Here is a 19,857-nt window from a genome sequence, read left to right as displayed (position 1 = left end):
TAGAATCATAATTTCCATCTTGGGAGGAAGAGACATGTTTTCGGGTCAATACTCCTAGACTGTCACATAAATCTATTATTTCACCACCGAAGTCGAATCAGTATTAGTTTGCATTGCTCAAAGTGAAATCCCAGTCATTTTTCTCAGGGTGAAGAGTCTGATGAATTTAAAGCAACAAAAGGAAGGGTCTTTACTATGTTTGAAATGACCTCCCCTCTGCCTTGAGAGAGGAAATAGAACTGAAAACAATGCCCTCAGAAATGCCCTCCATGGGCATATGCCGATTTGATTAATCATTATGTGAGGCCACTAGTCTGCCCCAGCTGACAAGCTGGTGGTTCTCTGTTTACACCATATAGCCAATGATCAAAGACAACACCTTCAGGGACTGCTATTCACATGTGGATGATTCTCCCCAGCAGTTAGGCCACATGTCAGAGTATGACAAGTTACTCTTTTTTTTTTTTTTAAGGAAAAAGAGGAAATTAATTCAAAATGGAGGTGATTGATTCACAACATACATGTAAGGACAATCATTGAAAAGAGGAAAAATGTGGTCCTTTGGAAAGGAGACGATTTTTTAATTCAATGGGCTTTTTCCTGACTGGTTTGTGTGGTCGACATAACCTTGACCTTGTTCTAGATTTGCCATACTGCAACTCCAGGCCATCAGAGAGCCATGAGCCAGATCCAGCTGACAAGGGCGATTTTCTTGTCTGTTGCTGCTGACTTCCTGCTGATCATTCATATTATTTGTTCCTTTCTAAAGTGATATTATTTTATTCTTCCTAATCTCTCAACAACAGAGTTTTCTTGCCATATCTTGCTTGCACTGAACCGGTGATTGTTCATTTATGAGGAGCATTTAATAAGAATGTTACCCGGCCTTCTTGCTTAGCGCCTCTCCACAGTAAACACCTAGTGAATGCATGGATACACCTGGAACCAATAAGTACCAAATAAACCTTGTACCTTCTCTGGCTTCATAAGTATTACATTTTTAATAAAGGGGGTAAGATAGCCAAAAGATCTTCGATAATCTGGGGTCCCCTATCTCTTGGGTTTCAGGTCTCATAATTCTAGATGGATCCCATTCCCTCACGGCTAACCTTGTGATTGACGATTTAGAAGTAGAGGCCCTGGTATTTTTATTACACACCCATAGAAATCTGACCATCTGGGGCTCCGAAACCTAGAAAAACATTTTAATTCCATTTAGACGATTTGTTCTATTTTTGTCTACAGAGCCTTATTTTCCAAAAGCCAGCCTGTATCCAAACTCCCATGCTAATGACCGTAGCTGATTTAAATGACCATATTTAATTTAAATGCTTATTAATTTAAATAAACATGTTAACTTAAACATATGAATTTAAAATGTGTATTCATTAAAGTAAATAAAATAAATATCTATTTTAAAAATCTTTACTAATAATGGGATAATTCTCTATAATGGCACAGACACACCAATTTTGTTATTAGGCAAGACAAGCCAGAACATATAGTTCGAAAAATTAAGCCATTCACTAGAAAACATCTAGTGAATTCTTGCTCAAATTGAAACTGCCCTTCTGTTGTAAATGAGTTCAAAATGAGACAGGAAGTTCTGGTAAGTCCTAGGAAAGAAGGTAAGAAGTTTCTTCCAGGTCTGTTACAGAGGCACTACATCTTGTCCTGTGTTGTTAATGTTATCATGTGAGAGAAGAGAACGTACCTGCGACCCCCCACTAAGCACATGGTCACACCCTCTGAAATATTTCCCTATACTTGCCCTTTCCCACCCCCAGCACTGGCCCTGCCATTCTCTTAAGGCAGGCCCTCTCCAGCCATGTCCCACCCCATGATGCCACCCTTCCAGTGCTCTCCTTTTCTGGTAGCACCCCATGCTAAGAAACTTCAGAGTAGTTTTGAATCAGTTTTTTTATCTAATCAATCTTTCTGTGATGGAAATAAATTTCTGCTAAGGTATTATAAAAGCGAGGCATGACCTTCTCAAATAACTCCTGCCAGGGCTCTTTGTATTCCTACAGTAGCACAATGCCTTGAGCTAAAGGAATGACTTCCAGGTGGCAGAGAGGTGGGCCCTGTTGCAGGCAGGGGGAGTAAATTGGGGTGGGGAGGGCACCTGGGGAGAACAGAATTCCCTGGCCTCCTGATTACAACAGCCCGTCCAGGGGCAATGCCTCCAAGTTTTCCTTCCCTTTAACATTTGTTGCTTAGATCTTTACAAATTACATTAGTAAAATAATGACTGTTTTTACTGACAATTCAGGGACCGCCCCTACCCTGATAAAAGCAGACAATACTCCTAATACATTCTATAATTTTCAAACATATGTTAAGCTTGGATTTAGTCCTCTGATAGACTTCAAGGTTTGTTTTTTTTTTTTAAATAGACGATTCAATGTTTGCTTAATTTATCAAATCTACCCAGGTAAGGGGTTTTTCTGGTTCAGAGACTTATGATTTACCCTCCCTTTCTCTCTATAATCCTTGAGTAAAACGAAAAACTGATTTATATGTGTTTGTCTACAATTTCCAACTTGAATGCAATTCTGAGAAAAATCTCATTTTTCCCCATCTGTATTTCTGAGTTCAGTTGAATTGCAATGATAGAAATATACATATTGTACATAACATATATGTGGTCTTAAGCCTTATAGTGTCTATTTCTAATTCTAGGGTGCAATTAAAAGGAACTTATCCAGTAAGTATATCCTAGCTACCAGAAATAGAATAAATTTTAAAAGAAGAAATAGTTCCTTGGATCTTGGAGTATATATATATATATATATATATATATATATATTTGCATTATACACTCTTGGGCTTGATTTTTAAGGCTCATGAATACTTTACTTTTACAGCAAAGAAATTTTGTAATGATAAAGGGGCCTCATGGGTTCTGAATGATTAATATTTAAATTCTGAAAATGAGTATGTTTTTGGAAAAGCATTGCTATCTTCTTCCTTTATTTATCAACCCTTGATGTATCATTTGCCTTTAAAAATGAATTTAATCAAGTGTGGATTTGTTGAGGGGGGAGGGGGGAGGAGAAGGGCAGAAGGAACTGAAGGTAGATGCAACTAACCCATTCATAATGTTATCTGATATAAAAATTGTAGTCAACCAAAGTGATATGATACAGGTTATAATTTACGTAGGGCATGATTTTCCTCTGTGGCATATAGCACATTCTAGCAAATTCAAATTCATATAACATTTTCTTGGCATTTCAAGAAAAGAACAGGCAAAGAATGCTGGATTCCTGTACTATGTGCATATGGCCTGGCTTAGTATTCTCTTATGGTAATTGGAAAGCGGAACTGCTCAAGGCGGCAGACATTTGAAGAATGGTAGGCTACTCCGCTAAACTCTGCAATATACAACTCTTCTGTGTAACAGCTTATCATGGTAATTCCTTGGTTAATTAGGCTTTACAAACGCCAGATCAAATGCTACTACATATGTCTGATATATGGCTGTTAAATTGCAGGGTAGAGGGTTTGTTTTGCAAAATTTTCATATTGAGTTGCTTATTGATGAGACTTAAATCTCTAAGTGTTTCCAAACATAGCTCATAAGACATATCAGGAAGGAATAGTAAAAAGTATGCCTAAAAGCTTTCTTTGTCCTGTACATCAGGTGAAGAAGTGGCAAGACCCAGGCGTTCCACACCAACTCCAGAACTTATAAGGTGAGCATGGAAGGCGTTAGTTGTGTTTTATGTAAGGCTTCATGCAGTGTTAACAATTCAGCAAATCTCCTTTAGGCTGAACCCTCAACTTCTATTAATAACGGCGCTGTTCATACGTAAGTCCATAGCATGATTCAAGTATGTTATCATTTCTCACAAGTGTAGCCTGAGGAAGATCCTTAGGGGGAAGAACTGTAGAGTCATCTCTACAGATAGTGACTGTCTATCAGAATGTGCAGGCCCCTCACTAATGGGAGGGTTAAAGTCTGTATGAAGAGGACTTTTGGTGTTTGCAATGCTGATCTGATACATGATTATATTGCCCTATAAAGAATAACCTGTTCAGTTGGATCCAATTTTGTGATGCATTGCACCTGTCATACACCAAAAGAATCTTCTATTTGTTTTTGTTTTTTTTTGTCTTTGACAAAACATTGTATTTTTGCACCGTGTATCCTTTGGGTTAAGTACTGTACAAATGGGCATTGTTTTCCCAAAAGACTACTATTTCTATTTAAAAGGTGGATCTTTTTCATTTTCCCTCCTTCTCCAGCCCGACTCCCCCTTCACCTCTTACTCCCAGTACACAGACACACACACAGACACATACACACACACACACACAGAGAGAGAGAGAGAGAGAGAGAGAGAGAGAACTCATCAGGATTAATGAGGGGGTTCAGGTCTGGGAAGAAATGAAGATTATGCAGCCTTTTGTTAATAATCAGTTTAAGTAATAATTAGGAGAAAAGTTAAGATTTTAACTTATTCCCTCCTTTCCCCTTGATTTCTCAATGTTCTTTTTCTGAGATAAGCTGTGTTTAAGGTATTAGGAGGTTATAGCTAGTCTATTGTGTTTGTTGGTTGGGGAGACAGGTTGGAAATTAGAAACTAGTAGACCTAGTTTCTGATTCAAACACAAACTTCCTGGGTGGCTTGTCATTTAACCTCCCTATACCTGACTTTCACTAGTCACCAACCGCATTAACTACAATACAGAGATGTGATGAAGACAAATATAAATGGTTTTTGAGATCCAAAGAGACTAAGGTGCTTTGCAATAAACTGTTATCTCTAGTATTATCTCTTCTAGGTATAGAGAATCATGATGATTTGAAAGAGTTTTTCTTTTCCAACTCATTTCTATTGGGCCATCTCCTTGGTTTCCCACTGAGAACTGGGGATCTTATCTCCTACTGATTCTCTTGGTCCATAATACATTTGACATTTTTACGTATACTTTCTAGCCCCATGGGATCTTCCATTCATGCCTTTGTACACACACATCTATCTGCCTTACCATGAAAAATACTCGAAAGCTTGTATATCTTTTTAGCATTAATATTCCCTTTCTCTCTGTTTTGTTTTAATCTGTGTGATTTAGCAAAAAGCCTACAGATGACACGATGGCCCTTGCTCCCCTCTTTGGTCCACCATTAGAATCAGCTTTTGATGAACAGAAGACAGAAGGTAGGAAAAGTGTGTATCTCTCTAGATTTTTTTCTTTTCATTGAAGTATAACTTGCCTTGAGCAAAGGTATGTGTTTTGAGCCATGTACCATCAGATCCTCAAGGGAAAGAAAAGTTCTGATCTAGGTGTGCTGTTGGAACAAGAGTTTCATTTGAAAACCTCCAGTATTTTAGGATTTGCAACTTTACTTCCGGAAATATCAAGTAGCTAACAAGTTCACTCCTCAAAAGCGGTAGGTAAGAATTATTGCAAATGGATACAAATCACTGGAAATAAGTCAGGGAATAAGTGCTCTGTGAGCCAAATGGTCATCATGGTGGAGCCAGACCTTCACACTCCCTGGCAGAGTCACTGTCACGGTGATCCAACCTCCCCGACCACATTTACTCTCTTCTCCACCTGGTTGGTGGAAGTGTCAATTGGATTGCTCACAACAGACTTGTTTGCAGGCTCGAGACCCAGGAATGACCCTGAATCATTGAGCAACTTACAAATAAAGTGTTGCAGAAAAAATATCAATTCAGCCATTATTATTGGGTTTACCTACTAAATATTTACTCCTAGAATGAAATATTTAACTTTTTAAAATTAACCATCTTTTTCAGATGGCTATAGATAGTATATACCTTGCTTGCAAAAATGAAGCTCCTTATAAAAGGGATCCAATCTATTCCTGAAATGTATTTATGCCCAGTGCATGTATCTCTGGTATCTGTGTTTGGTAATACGGAATATTTTTTCTGAAAAGTCATTTGATCTAAAAACGCTGTGGTATGTGTATAATAAAATGTTATTTTTTACACTGTTGGTCGAAGAAATCAAGTTTAACTGTTAAGGACAACAGGGCTTGAAAGCATAATGAGTAGACTGCACTACAGTAGCAAAGAGACTCCAAAGTACAGGGACTTAATATAGAATTTTATTTCTGTTTTATGTCAACAATCTCAAGGTAAACAATATAAGACTGGTAGGGTGGGTCTGCTATTTTTTTTTAAATTTGATTTCATATGGATTTTTTTTTAATTTTATTTATTTATTCATGAGAGACAGACAGAGAGAGAGAGAGAGAGAGAGAGAGAGAGGCAGAGGGAGAAGCAGGCTCCCAAGGAGCAGGGAGCCCAATGTGGGACTCGATCCCAAGACCCTGGGATCATGACCTGAGCCGAAGGCAGACGCTTAACCATCTGAGCCACCCAGGCGCCCTGGGTCTGCTATTCTTAACATGTGGCCTTTGTCTCTGGGTCCAGAGGAGCTGGTCCAGCTCTCATCATCTCCCAGTCAGAATAAAGTGGGGAGGCGGTAGGGGACAGGGAGGGCTAGTATACTCACTGCCAATTCCTGTGAGGGCAAAATCTGCAAGAGACATATGTCACTTTAGCCAGAGCCAATCAGAGAGAATTTAGTGCCATCTGGCCAGCTAGAACTTTTTAACTGAGGAGAAATGGAGAATGGATACTGGAAGAGAGCTAGCAGTCAACCGCATCAAAATATTTTTCAATAATTAAGTTAGGAAAATGCATAAGGAACATCCCTAAATTGCTCCTTCAGGGATTTGAATGTCTACAACTTAGAATCCCTAAGTAAAGGTGGCCTTGCAATGAGTCTGTCAGTTGTCTTACTAACTCAACTATGATCAAGTTTGTTTTTTTAATGACTAAATTGTGTAATGACTAAAGGTGGGGTTTGATTTGTTGCCTCTGCATCTAACTATTAAAGGAATTCCATGACTGTATGGAAACTTGATTTACAAAATAGAAAACAGTTTTTAAAAAATCAAGGTGGTGTCCCACATCAAATCCATTAAAAAAAAAATGCTGCTTCACATCTTTGGATAACATTTGCTTTCATGTTAAAACAGAACTAAGAGCATCTTTGGGTTTGTGATGGAGAGGAGATACACAACTGAATTTGTCTATGAGCCTGGCTTGCTTTGTCTTGAGGCGGTTTCACCCCCAAAGTTCTATAAAGTTCCAACCTTTGCACCAAGCACACTAGCTCTTCCAATATCCACACTTACCTTTCAGATCAACTCACTCTCACTTCTTTTTATTGATTCTCCCATCACTAATTTAAAAGGCCTGGGGGGAAAATATGTATTTTGGAGTTAGGTGTGCATGCCCAGGATCAGATCTTGGCTCTTCTACCTCACCAGGTAGCTCTTGGGCATGCTATTTAATCACTTTAATATTTGCTTCCCCTGCTGAAAATGGTACTAATATCAACCACCGGGCGGTGTTGTACGGATTAGAATATTTACTAATAGCTACTGACCTTGGGATAAGTGTGTTATATGGATTTTGTATGCCTTGTATTTATTTGTATTATCTCCTATGATCCTTTTAGTAACTCTCAGATTGCCCTTATTACCTTTACACCGAAGGAAGGGAAGCTCAGAGGTGAAACCACTGGCCCAAGGTCCTACAGTCTTAACTGTAAAGACAGGATTCAAATTCACATCCCACTAACTTCCCAGCCTGTATTTTACAACATAATGAATTACAAGCAGTACTTATATAGATCCTGGCACATGATATGTGCAGAGAAGATCTGGTTGTTTACATTGCATTGTTACCATAGCAATAAAAAAAAAAAATCTAAACAAGGAAACAGAAGAAATAGAAACAAATTGGGTTCAGTATCATTAGGCCCAATACCTTATTTCTCTGATTTACTTTAAGTGTGGAAACTCTTATTTATTTTCTGGTTCTCTTAAGATATTTACCAAACATTTTTAGAATAATGTCATTTCTCTTTTTGATGCTGTTAAAGGCTTATTTAAAGACCCTATATGATCCTTTAAAGCTATGAACCACTCTACAGAACCCAGGAATTTTCATTTCTGTAACCTATTCACACCAAACTTTAAATAAACCAACTTGAAATGACTGTCCATGGGATTAACGCCTGGATCTTTAAATGGGCACCAGAAATAGAACCAGTATATGTACTGACATTCAGAATGTCCTTAAGTGACCAACCAGGAAGAAAATACAGATGCTCTCTTTTGAAAGTTTTTATTCAGCTATGTGTGCACACACTGACACCCCTACCATCACCACACACACACACACACACACACACACACACCACTGCCATTTGCATTCTTTGCTTGAAAAGCATGAGGAGTAGCACACTTCTGAATTACTTTGCTAGGACTGAGGCAAGAGGGAGATAATTTTGCGAAGCTCAACTTTAAATTGAAATTTTAAGTTCTAAAATCCAGGAACGTTTCTTTTTTGAACTCACCCTGGGAAATTTTCTTTTATGTTTCCAGTTCTTTTAGATCAGCCTGAGATATGGGGTTCAGGCCAACCAATTAATCCAAGCATCGAGTCGCCAAAGTTAACAAGGCCTTTTCCCACTGGAAGTAAGTTATGTGTCTGCTGTGTCTGGAAAAATAAGTGACTCATTTTACTGTCTGTCTGCATAGTGAAATTAGGCAACTTGTAGAAAGTACGTAAGCAACATTTGGACTATATAATATTAAGAAAAGATGTGATTCTAATAGGCTTTAGACTTAAAGGGACATAGGGCAGTTTGTCAAGGCAAGAATAATATAATAAAGTAAAATTATTGACTTTGAATCATAGCCTCTTCTGACATCCGATAGGCTCATTCATTCATTCATTCATTCAATATGCACATATAAGAGGGAGAAGCAAGGAAGGTAAAGAAACCAACCATGCTCCAGGTACTGGGCTATCACACAACACAAAAGTGAACAAATCAGATAGTCTCTGTGAGTCCTATAGGACAAGGAGGGTGCATGGGACAGAAAGGACACATTGAGATGAAAGAAGGATAATTGGAGAGCAAGAGAAATGATGCTGTTTGGTGGGAAGCTGAAACAGGAGGTCAGGGCAAACTTGTCTCAAATCAGGGGCTGCGAGCACTGCTCTTCCAGCACGCCCCCCACTTCCTCCTGAAGATGCTCTGCACCTGTAGTGGGTTGGACTATTTGGCCTGAATGGATTCCTCCTTTGGTCAAGCCACCTGCTTGATGTATTTCTTGAGTTCTCATTTCATTGGACTTCCCATAACGTATGTGCTTGTGGAAAGCACTTGTTAAAATGCCTATGGGAAGAAGACTGGGTCTCGGAGAAAGGAGTTTGGGGGTGTGGTGGGATGCAGAGAGTATTTTTGTTTTGTGAAGCTTACGTACACACCAATTAATACTCTTCCAGTTCAGCAATCCCAGGGTTCTACTTTATGGGGCCCAAAAATAATCATCGGAATTAACCAAGGGGATTCCTGATCAAAGGCCCATGAGGTTGTTTGCTGGAGATATTGCTATAAAACCATGTGATCCGGTCTTTTCAAAGATATTTCTCTCATAAAACAGGACAGGAAAAACAGCATCACCAATAACTATTTTAAGCATCTAAACTTTTCAAAGATGTGCTTTGAAAGTATATGAACCCCATTGGGGTGACTTTGAATGATTCTCTCTACTACTGAGAAACAAAGCCAGCAAAAAACTCTAACTTCCTTGAAAAGCTTTCTTGAGAGACCTGAGCCACCCAGATTATTCCTAGAAAACCTTTGCTAGATGCCAAGAAAGGACATAAATGAAATGTTTATGTAGATGATGTATTGATTTTAAGACCAATAATTGGCATTTTTGAGTTTTCTGATTTTATGTGGTGTGGTTACACTTAGCACAGCAAAGGCTGTTGTAGAATCGATGTGTATTGGATAATTTTGTTCATTTCGCGATTGCAGCATAAGTTTGCTACTTTAGATTATTAGGCTTTTATGGTGTTTTATGTGTTTTTGTTGATTATGACCTTAATTTTTGCAGAGAACCTTAGCCAGAAACAGAGCCCCTGATTGACTCTTAGCTTCTACGGAAAAACATGATCCATTTGAGGTGTAGTTTTCAGAAGCTCATAACTAAGATTAGGAGCCACATATTTCTGGGCTTTAGGAAGATAGCTGTTAGTCATGCCTCTTGTGTAGAAAGACAGGATGCTTTCTAAAATTAAATGAAGTCAGGTGGGGGTGGAGTGACAGAAAGGGGCTCTTTCTAGTGCAGGCAGGCAGAGGGTACTGCCAAGCTCTCTCCAGCCAGCGCCCAGCTGACCCACTCTGCTTCTGGGTCATGGAAGTTTGGACAACATTCAAGATTCACAGATGAACTTGAGTCTGGTTTATGAGACTAGTGTGAACTCTTTGAATCTACCAAACGTAGCCAGCGACAGGAAAACATGCATTTAAAGAGAGAATAAGAAAAAAAATGTACCTGTTGATACAGTAATCCCTAACCTTGCCCACAAAATGACAAGTCCAGTTCAGAAGGCTGAGTCTCTGGGCTGGGGCCGTAAGACAATACTTTTTCTTATCTCAGAGGGTTTGGTTCACCATCATTTTTACCAAGGGAATCTGTATATTTTCTCTTGCCCTCAATCATATTGCTTCAGACTTTCAAAAATATACTAAAAGTTAAGATGTATAACTTTGAGACATCTTTCCAGAATCCATCTAGGCAATACTATCTTGACTATATTAAAAACCCCTCACCCGAGCCTCCACCAAGACATTCTCATTCCCTTCACCACACCCTGGATTGTGATCATCTGTTAACATGATATTCATTCATTCAATCATGAATTCCTTGAGGACAGAGTCTCCTTTTATTCAACCCCATGCCCCCAGTTCCTAGTACGACCTAGAACTTTGCCGGTGCTTGAAGTTCGTCAAATAAAGGGATGAATGAATAAAATGATGACATTATTATTGTTATCATCTGACGTCCTTCTGACGGATTCTTATTATCATAAAATGGACGAATCTGAATGGGTCCTGCTTCCGTTTCTTAGCTCTGAACTGAAAAAAATTTAGACCATTAATGGTTATAGCATTTCCAATAGCAGGAATATGAATGAAAGCCCAAATCCTGCTTATCTACAGAATATTTGTAACTTATGGAGAAAGTGATCGATGATGCTTGGTTTCTGTGTCTTTGCAGCACCCCCACCACTGCCTCCCAAAAACGTACCAGCCACCCCACCCCGAACGGGCTCCCCGCTCACAGTTGCACCAGGTAAGCTTCAGGTTTTTCAGTACTGGGATGATAACAGCAATCAGCAGTGGCCCTGGACCTCAACCAGCCCTGGACATGTCAGGAACTGTAGAAACTCAAGCATGAAAATGTTTGCACTGGGTTTTCCTTCCATGACAATTTACTATGCAGACTTATTTTAAAGTCTCACTCTCAGGTTTCACAAAAAGTTTCACTTTCTCAATTCCTTTTTCCTCTGTATCATTTTGTTGAATGAGGGTCACATTTACTTGTGAGATGAAAGAAAAAGAAAATCTCAATATCAAAAGTCTTTGTCTAATTGGCCCTTCACTCCGTTGGATCTTATGTTAATGATTTACGAATTAAAAAATCTCAAGGCACAATTCGTATTTTCCCAAGAACCGATCGTTTTTCTAGAATTAAAACTATCTGATCTACAAAGACATAGAATGGTTCCCAGGATGTGCAGCCTAAGCTTGGGAGGTGGGGAATTTTTTTTCCCAGGAATCATTATCCCATGGTGAAGAGATGTGTAAGGATAATGAAATATGGAAAAGAAATGCCACATGCCTTTAGACAGATCATTTCTAAGGCACATCTTTACCTTCTATTAAAATCAATATTACATATTCGTGCAATTTATAATCTACCTTGTCCTATTGGGCCAGCAAGTCAAAAGCTGTAATTGCTGTTATGTGTCTGGGCCGTTAGAGTATGGTTCTTTATCCCCTTTGGAATTTTATTGCTGCTTTGTCCTTTGCTATTTTTGCAGCTTGGTGAGTTTGATAGCTACAGAGTAGGTATTTATCAACAAGACCGAGTGCAAGGCATGGTCATTTTTGAAATTTATATTGATTAAAACCCAACGAAGAATCATCCAGAGCATCATAGGTAAAGGTGTTTGCAAGTTCAAATCATTTTGGCTCCTTGTATTCCCATAAATATGTTAGATATAAATAAATCTACCAGCGACAAAATTATAAATAGTGTGGGACATGCAAACTGCTACCCCATTTATCTGTAGCCTTGGAGCCTTGAAGGTTAATTCTTTTCTAATGTGAAATATGGAAGTACTGAGGCAGCGCTTAGAGCCGATGAGTTATTTAAAGGTAAAGTTGCCTCTGCTTATGCTTTGCAATCATTCAGGGAACAGCTTCTAATTTCAATAACCTCAGTGTTTAAAAAGTGCACTTCCTCACATTGCAGTTGTTTTCAAGCATTTCCTGCCAAGCTGTAGAAGATAGTTTTAAATTTTTTTCTCTTATTACTGGTAAGAATTAGAAGAACTTATGCTAATGTTGAAGCAAAACCGAGATTTTCCGTTTCATGACTCCAGATAGATGTATATCACAGTTATACCTACGATGTTAACAGGTTAGACTTGATGGGAAAAGAAATTATAAAGATGTTTTGACAGTTTTCCTCCCTATTAAACAAGTATATACAAAGCAGTTCTGATAAGTAGTAGATGTCTTCTCAATAACCTGTGTGTGTTGTATGTGGGATGTATATGTGTATGTTTGTAAATACACGTGTGGGGATATTTCTTTAAATAACCATTGTACTGTGTTTCTGGTGTATTTAAGGTGGAGGATGTACAACTAATTATGATATAATAATTTTTTAAACTAAAAGATATTATTAGTCTCACCAAACATTTTAATATGCTAGAGCAATCTTTGTCAAATATGAGGGTGATTTTCAGCTATCAATTATTTTTCTACTGTGTTGTCTAGAGGCTAGACTTTCAGAAGGGACCTCCCTTTTGCGATTGCAGTTCCAGAGCCTGAACTCTGTGAACCTTTTCAAAGTGCAGCCTTTTCAAAGTGATCACCCTTTGCACTCTTGTGAGCAGACTTTGAGAACAGTAGCACGCTCAGCATTTTCAATGGTGGTAAAAATAGCTACCTGGGGTCACCTAGCAGAAAGGGCAAAATAACAGCATAAGAAGATGATGCTCACATTATGGAGGCAGGGAATGCTCTCCTCCCCTTCAGCTCTGATCCAGTTATTTTTACACCTCACAGGGCAATCTGTTTACTATTCTTTACCTCACCCCTCCCACCCCCCCAATACAAATAATATTCACCAAGTCAATTAAAGTTAAAAATCAACTACTTTAACTACAGGAAATGACCAGTCAGCCACAGAGGTCAAAATTGAAAAACTACCATCAATCAATGACTTGGACAGCATTTTTGGCCCAGTGTTATCCCCCAAGTCTGTTGCTGTTAATGCTGAAGAAAAGTGGGTCCATTTTTCTGATACGTCCCCGGAACATGTTACTCCAGAGTTGACTCCAAGGGAAAAGGTGGTGTCCCCACCAACTGCATCAGACAACCCATCTGACTCCCCAGCTCCAGGCCCCCCGGGCCCTCCAGGCCCCCCAGGACCCTCTGGTCCTCCTCGAAATGTACCGTCGCCGCTCAATTTAGAAGAAGTCCAGAAGAAAATTGCTGAGCAGACCTTCATTAAAGATGATTACTTAGAAACAATCTCATCTCCCAAAGATTTTGGGCTGGGACAGAGAGCAACCCCACCTCCCCCACCACCACCCACCTACAGGACTGTGGTTTCATCCCCTGGACCTGGCTCGGGCAGTGGTACGGGGACCACCAGTGGTACGTCTTACTGTTTGAGTGTGCTTCATGTGCCCGGGAATGGCCGTGGCTGCTGCAGTGTGAGCGACACCCTCCTCCTGCCTGGCAGTTGGCTTTAGAGCTTCAGCCATCCCTCCTCTGGTTTGGGTGTTCCGTGGCCCCATGGCATGTCCTAGTGCATCGAATGCTAACCGTCATAGTGCGAGTCTGTGATGTGCTCTGCCCTGCACTCCTAGTGCTCCTTAGGAGCGCCCTGCCTTCCACCTTGCAGTTAGGAAGTGCATATTTTTTAAAGGAAGCTGCTTTGTCATTGTTTGGAATTCAGGAAAGTTCTAGAAAGGCAGATTTCATAGCCAGTGAGTTTCATGCTGAGTGTCTCATTTCCCTGTCAGATGCCTGTACAAGAACGTTTTTTAGTTTGTTTTGTTTTCAGCTTTATTGAGATATCATTGGCAAAATTATGAGATATTTAAAGTGCAAATTGTGATGACTTGAAATATAGATATAGATGATATAGATATAGTAAAAGGTTTCCTCCCATCGAGTTAATTAGCACATCACATATTTACCTTTGGGGGGGTTGGGCAGGGGGAAGGGTGAGAACATTTAAGCTCTACTCTCTCAACAAATTACAATTATACGATATGGTGTTATCAATTATACAATACAGTGCTATAGTCACCGTGTTATGCATTAGATCCTCAGACTGTATTCATCTTATAACTGAAAGTTTATACTGTTTTCTTCCCAAGGATCCTAATTTTGGTAGGTAGGTCAATGTGTTCTTTCTTCTTTGACTTCTTTTCTTTTTCCTTTCTTTTTCGGTAGGGGCAGAGCCATGTTAACCCCTCTAATTACTTCAGAAAAAAAGAAGTAGGGTTTGAAAAGATTTTTTAGGGGACAGCAAATAGAATGTACCTTACTATATCCACGATATATCAAACTGCCACTGAAGACAAATGATTCTTTGATTTTATTTTGATAAGCTCATCAGCCTGTTAAGTCAACTCTAAGCATGGTGACAGGTGATGGAGAAGTCTAACAGAAATGGACATTTGGGACCCTCTATGCAAATGTTGATGTTGAATCTAACATTTTGGTTTTCCTTCTTTGAAACTTCATTTTATGTTCTCATCCTATAAAAAGATGGCAACAGCTGCCATGCACACCGAAAAAGATCAAGATTTTCTAATGTCTCTTCTTCCATATTTTTTCTTCTACTGGTGCTCACACTGATCTGGCAAGAACCCCCCTGCCCAAGTGCCTTCCTTCCTGGGCCTGTGGGTTCAGTTTAGGCACCTTCTGAGTTTTTTGTTTTTCATTTGCTTTGGAAGAGGTGACCAAGTTTATGCTATTTAGATCTAGTAAGAGACAGGAAGGAAAGACATTTGTCCCCACTCTAATAGCCACTTGAATAGTCCTCTTTCAATGGAGTATTTCAGTGCTTGCTCTGTGTTTGAAAATTCCTGTGCTTCAAGCATCCAATCTGATCAAGGAAAGGGCTGGAGAGTCACCTGTACCCAACACAAAACTGATGTTTTGTATGATTGCGTGTGCCCTAGGTGCCTTCCTCCACCAAAAAAGGAAAACTACTCAATACTCAAATAAATTTGGGGAACATTGTGTTAAAATAAAATCAGCAGGTTTCTTTACCATAGGACTTCTGACAGCCTTTAATTTGCCAATAATAACAGCTATAGTTTCTTCTCCTGGGTATCATCTTAATCCTTTGTGCACATCATTTCATCCTTAAAACAACCCCATGTGATAAATGCTCTCTTATTTCTATTTTACAGCTCTGTAAACTTGGGAAAACTGAAGCTCAGAGATGTCAAGTAATTTTCCCAAGTTTACACAGCTATGGGTGATAGACTTGGGATACTCAGTCATATTCAGGTCTGTCTGATTCTAAGCCTGTGCTCTTAACCCCGGAGCTCTCCCAGTACTCTTTTAAAGTTTAGTTACAAAATATCCCAAACTTATTTGACCACTGACACCCACCTATTCTGCCCTGTGTCATCAACAAAATCACCAACAGTTTTCTCTCAAAACCCACTCTCTATCCTCCTCTCCATAATTCTAGAAGGTTAGAGCACCCGCCTTCATCCTCTGCTGCGTTTTTAGATCATTTTGGGAATATAAGCCTCCTTACATATCTGTAAAGGTAATAAAAAGACCCTACCTAAAGCCTTCATTTCAAACTTCAAACCTGTCTACTGTCAAAGAGGGGAGTGCTTCCAGGGTCTTCTATGGTGCTCTCTTACCAGGGTGAAGCTCTTATCTTCTGAAAAGGCTGCTAGAGGAATAATCCCCTTGTTCCAGTGGTGGGCCACTGTGCTTTCCTCAAAATGAACATGTTTAGGTTGAGGAAAGGGAGGACAGGGCAGATCTGTCGCTCATCTGTTTCTTCCATCACTTTCCACGAGACTCGGGAAGACGTTTAATTGAATTGTCCACTGATCTAATGAGTGAAGAAGGGAGCCTTGGCTTTCTTCCTGAAATCTTTGAGAATTTTGTTGTCATCTCTATGTTTAGCTTTGTAAATTATTTAAAATTGTTTTTAGGTGTTACCAGTAAAGACTCTTGATTCTTAATAATTGAGCTGGAAAAAGACTATGCTTTGTGGGTAAAAGATGGGATTTCTAAGTGGAAGACTGAACTGGGTCAATGAAGCTCATGAATAAATAAAACTTTGCACAATTATCTCCTTAATTAAGTCCCAGTTTATTTGCCATTTAATGTTTTATTGATGGAATATACACAGACTAGCAGAAATGTATTTTAGAACAATGAGAGATGGCCTCATGTTTTAAAGATTAGCAATGCTTCTCAAGACCTCCTTTTTATAACACTTAGCCTGATGAGACTAGATTTTCCTGTACATCTCAAACTATATTTAACTGGGTACCATTATGCTCAATTTTAAAATTTCATTCACTTGATCACTGACCAAGCGTAGACAGTACAGGCAGCCTGTGAATCAGTTGGGTTACCTGATGTTGAAAAACAGTTGGATTCAGGATTTGCTCCAAGAACTTTGATTTCCTTATGGCAAAGTTATAAATACCTAGTTTGGCCAGAACTTTGCTTTATTGGAATGCAGATGACAATTCTCTTGGCAGAGGCCATTTCTTCTTCCTTGTGGGTGGTGTGCCAGGGAATGGGAAGGAGAAAGAGTTTTATTGGCCTGTAGAGACCAGGGAAAGAGAGATGTCAGTAAAGATAGAATGTTCAGTGCAACACTTTCCAATTTGAGAAACTAAGGCAATATTAGAAGATGTTATACACACACACACACATATTTATAAACAACTGGGTTTAACCTAAACAAATATATTTCCTAACTACATGTCTTTTAGAGTGGCAGAGTCCAATTAGGGAGGCCACTAGCCAGCAAAGAGAGATGGAAGTTGAAGCAATCATTATGGGGCTACCAAAAAAACTATGTTAGAACTTCGAGTTGAAGCAGCAAATGGACTGAAAGCACGTCAATGGCTGTCAACTTTTTTGAACTCACAAAACTCAAATAACATACAGGTGATTTTTAAAGTTAAACCTGAAACAGCAAATGTCCAGTTTTTTTTCCCAGCACTGCTCTTGGGAATAAACACTGCTTGTAGAAGAAATGAAAATATAAGATCAGAGAATGAGTTTAGAGATGTGCAAATAGTCTTCTACCCTCTTAGAATACGAAACAATTGTGCAGCCTCAAAAAAGCATGGGAAACCTCAGTTCACTTATAAAATCCCCCCCAGGCCCTGACTACCCTCTGCTGAACCTCAGGTTTTGTCAAGATGGTTTTGCTTCTTAAACGCTGCCCCAGTGTCTTTCTAACTGCACAACAAATCAATTAAATCAATCCAGTTAGGAAAAAGTGAAAAGAAGACAGTTAACTAGCCACTTTTTTCTTTGCTTTTAGTTGTGTCTGTATGAAAAGACAGTCTTTACCATCATCATCAACACCTATTCTCTTTTATTTGTGTATCATTTTATAGTTTACTAAACACTTGACAAGCATTTTCCATTTCGATTGTTACAACTACCCTGTAAGGTAGAAATGTTTCATTTCTGGCTCAGAGAAGTTAAAAATCCCACAGCCAATAAGAGCCAGGCAGGGCCAGAACTCAGCTCATCTGCCTTTTCATTCGGTTTTTCTCATTATTCCATACTGCTTTGCTGACAACCCCAATATTATCTTTCCCAAGCATTACTGACAGTGATTTTCAAAACTTTCCCTCTTAGAATACATAGAAAAAAGATAAGCAGCTGACCTTTTCCTGAGCTTGATTCAGAAGACTATTGGAAAAAGACCCACGGATAGATATTTTGAACCATCCCTATGGTGTGGTTTCCCAGTGAAACAGAACCTAGAAAGAGCCCCATGAAACTTCCTGACAAAGACTTTGTTGTTTAAAGGTTTATTTTCCATCTCTCTGCTGTTACTTCTGTTTCCTGAAAACATCCTGGGTGTCAATCTATTAAGTCAAAAGGAAACTTTGTAGTGGGACCTGTCAAAACATATCTTCTTTTTTTTTATTCAAGAAAAGATTATCCAAAGACTAAAAATATTTACATTGAGAGAGATGTTGGCAAGCTGCTGTTGCAAAAGTAAGAGCAGACTTTATGCAAAATGTGGGACTTCACATTCCATCTAAAGCTACAAGACACTGCATTTAAGAGCTTGAGCTTTGGAGTTAAATCAACCATCTGAGCTATGGGACCTTGAGTAAGTTACTCAATATCTCTGAGCTCTCATTCTGATTGAGGTGGTGAGGCAGTAGGGCTACGGATGGAGGTGGCGGTAATTTTAGCAGGGTTTCACACTAACGAAATTACACTTAGAATAAACAGCACAGAGAAACACAACGCACTCAATATTTCAGGTTGTATTTAAATAAGGGGAGCAAGGTTTACCCCCAGGGACTCTCCTAAGCTGAGAGCAGATTCCAAGATGATGGGTTTTGTTGTTCAACTTCAAAGCTCTTTGGGAATCTGGAGATCTGGAGATGGAGATTAGCAACTTGCTGATCTAGGTTTCTCCAGAGAACACAGTTTTGTGGCATGTTGGATGACAGGAGAGGAGTGGGCAGTTATTTTCCTGAGGTGGGATTTCTTAGAATGTTTTGAAATGATCTGATACCTGTGCTTCTAACCAAAGTGACAAAACCTCCGGAGTAGTTGGAACTTTTCTGAACAAGCACTGTTTGGAATATTGATCTGAATTTCTTCAGGTTTGGAGTCAAGTAGTTTATCCATGTACCCCAGACATCTGGCTAAGGATAGACCGACCCCTGAGTCTCGAGACCCTACTGGTGTGTTGATTAGTGTGCATGCCGACCTCTGTGTGTCTTCTTTGTTTCCCATGTTTGTCATTGACAGCCAGAAAAGTAAATCCAAGAGGCTCTTTTCAAAATCACCACAAAAATCATCATGGGCCAACTCTACATAGAATAGATTACTAAGCAGCCTCCTTCAAAAAATACAATCCTCTAAATTCAGTGTGATTCTGTTACTAAGATTCTAAATGCAAATTACTTGTGCAACATCTAATTTACTTTCTTATGGTTCCATCCTTTGCTTACCATCAAATGTTTACTTAGATTTATTAAAGTTAGCATTCATATTTTGAAGCACAGTAAAAAAGATAATTCTCCTATACATGTTTTTTTTTAAATATATATATGTATATATATAATGTGGAAAAATCATTCACCTTCCTTCAAGGTCTAACTTCCATTTCCATCTTGGACATTAATTCTGAATATGCAAAAACAAGAGAACTTATTATAAGTTTGGTGTGTATGTGGTCAAAATGAAAGGTCCTCACCACCAGGCTAAAAGTGTCCTAAAGCATATTTTCCATCACAGAGAATAATAAAAGGATTTACCTTTCACTGGGTGTCACATGACAACAAAAGGCAATAAGCTTCAGCTTCTGCCATCAGCTCTAGTTCAACTGAGTGATTTTTTTTTCTTTTTTAAAAAAAAAAACCACACACACACATACACACTAGATGCTAGAGTGTTGAGTGTACTAACTGCTGGGGTGAAGAAAATTGTCCGGGA

The 19,857-nt window shown here is 39.0% G+C and overlaps 1 protein-coding gene across 9 annotated transcripts in view; it reads left to right on the top strand.

Annotated features, from left to right (window-relative positions):
* The window catches only part of SGIP1 (SH3GL interacting endocytic adaptor 1), a 212,872-nt gene that overhangs the window by 134,889 nt on the left and 58,126 nt on the right, over nt 1–19,857 (top strand). For 6 of the 9 annotated variants that reach the window (XM_073896581.1, XM_073896576.1, XM_073896575.1 and 3 more), the window contains 6 exons: nt 2,683–2,707; nt 3,647–3,698; nt 5,083–5,168; nt 8,444–8,536; nt 11,138–11,212; nt 13,321–13,812. In XM_073896581.1, the coding sequence (XP_073752682.1) occupies nt 2,683–2,707; nt 3,647–3,698; nt 5,083–5,168; nt 8,444–8,536; nt 11,138–11,212; nt 13,321–13,812 (823 nt within the window). The remainder of the gene's footprint in view (nt 1–2,682; nt 2,708–3,646; nt 3,699–5,082; nt 5,169–8,443; nt 8,537–11,137; nt 11,213–13,320; nt 13,813–19,857) is intronic. The other 3 variants (XM_073896580.1, XM_073896582.1, XM_025871904.2) reach the window with 1 other exon arrangement.

The sequence above is a fragment of the Callorhinus ursinus genome, unplaced genomic scaffold (genome assembly GCF_003265705.2).
Source record: "Callorhinus ursinus isolate GAN/ISIS: 27379988/994484 unplaced genomic scaffold, GSC_fseal_2.0 scaffold9, whole genome shotgun sequence".
NCBI lineage: Eukaryota > Metazoa > Chordata > Mammalia > Carnivora > Otariidae > Callorhinus > Callorhinus ursinus.
This window is presented reverse-complemented; position numbering and strand designations above follow the sequence as displayed.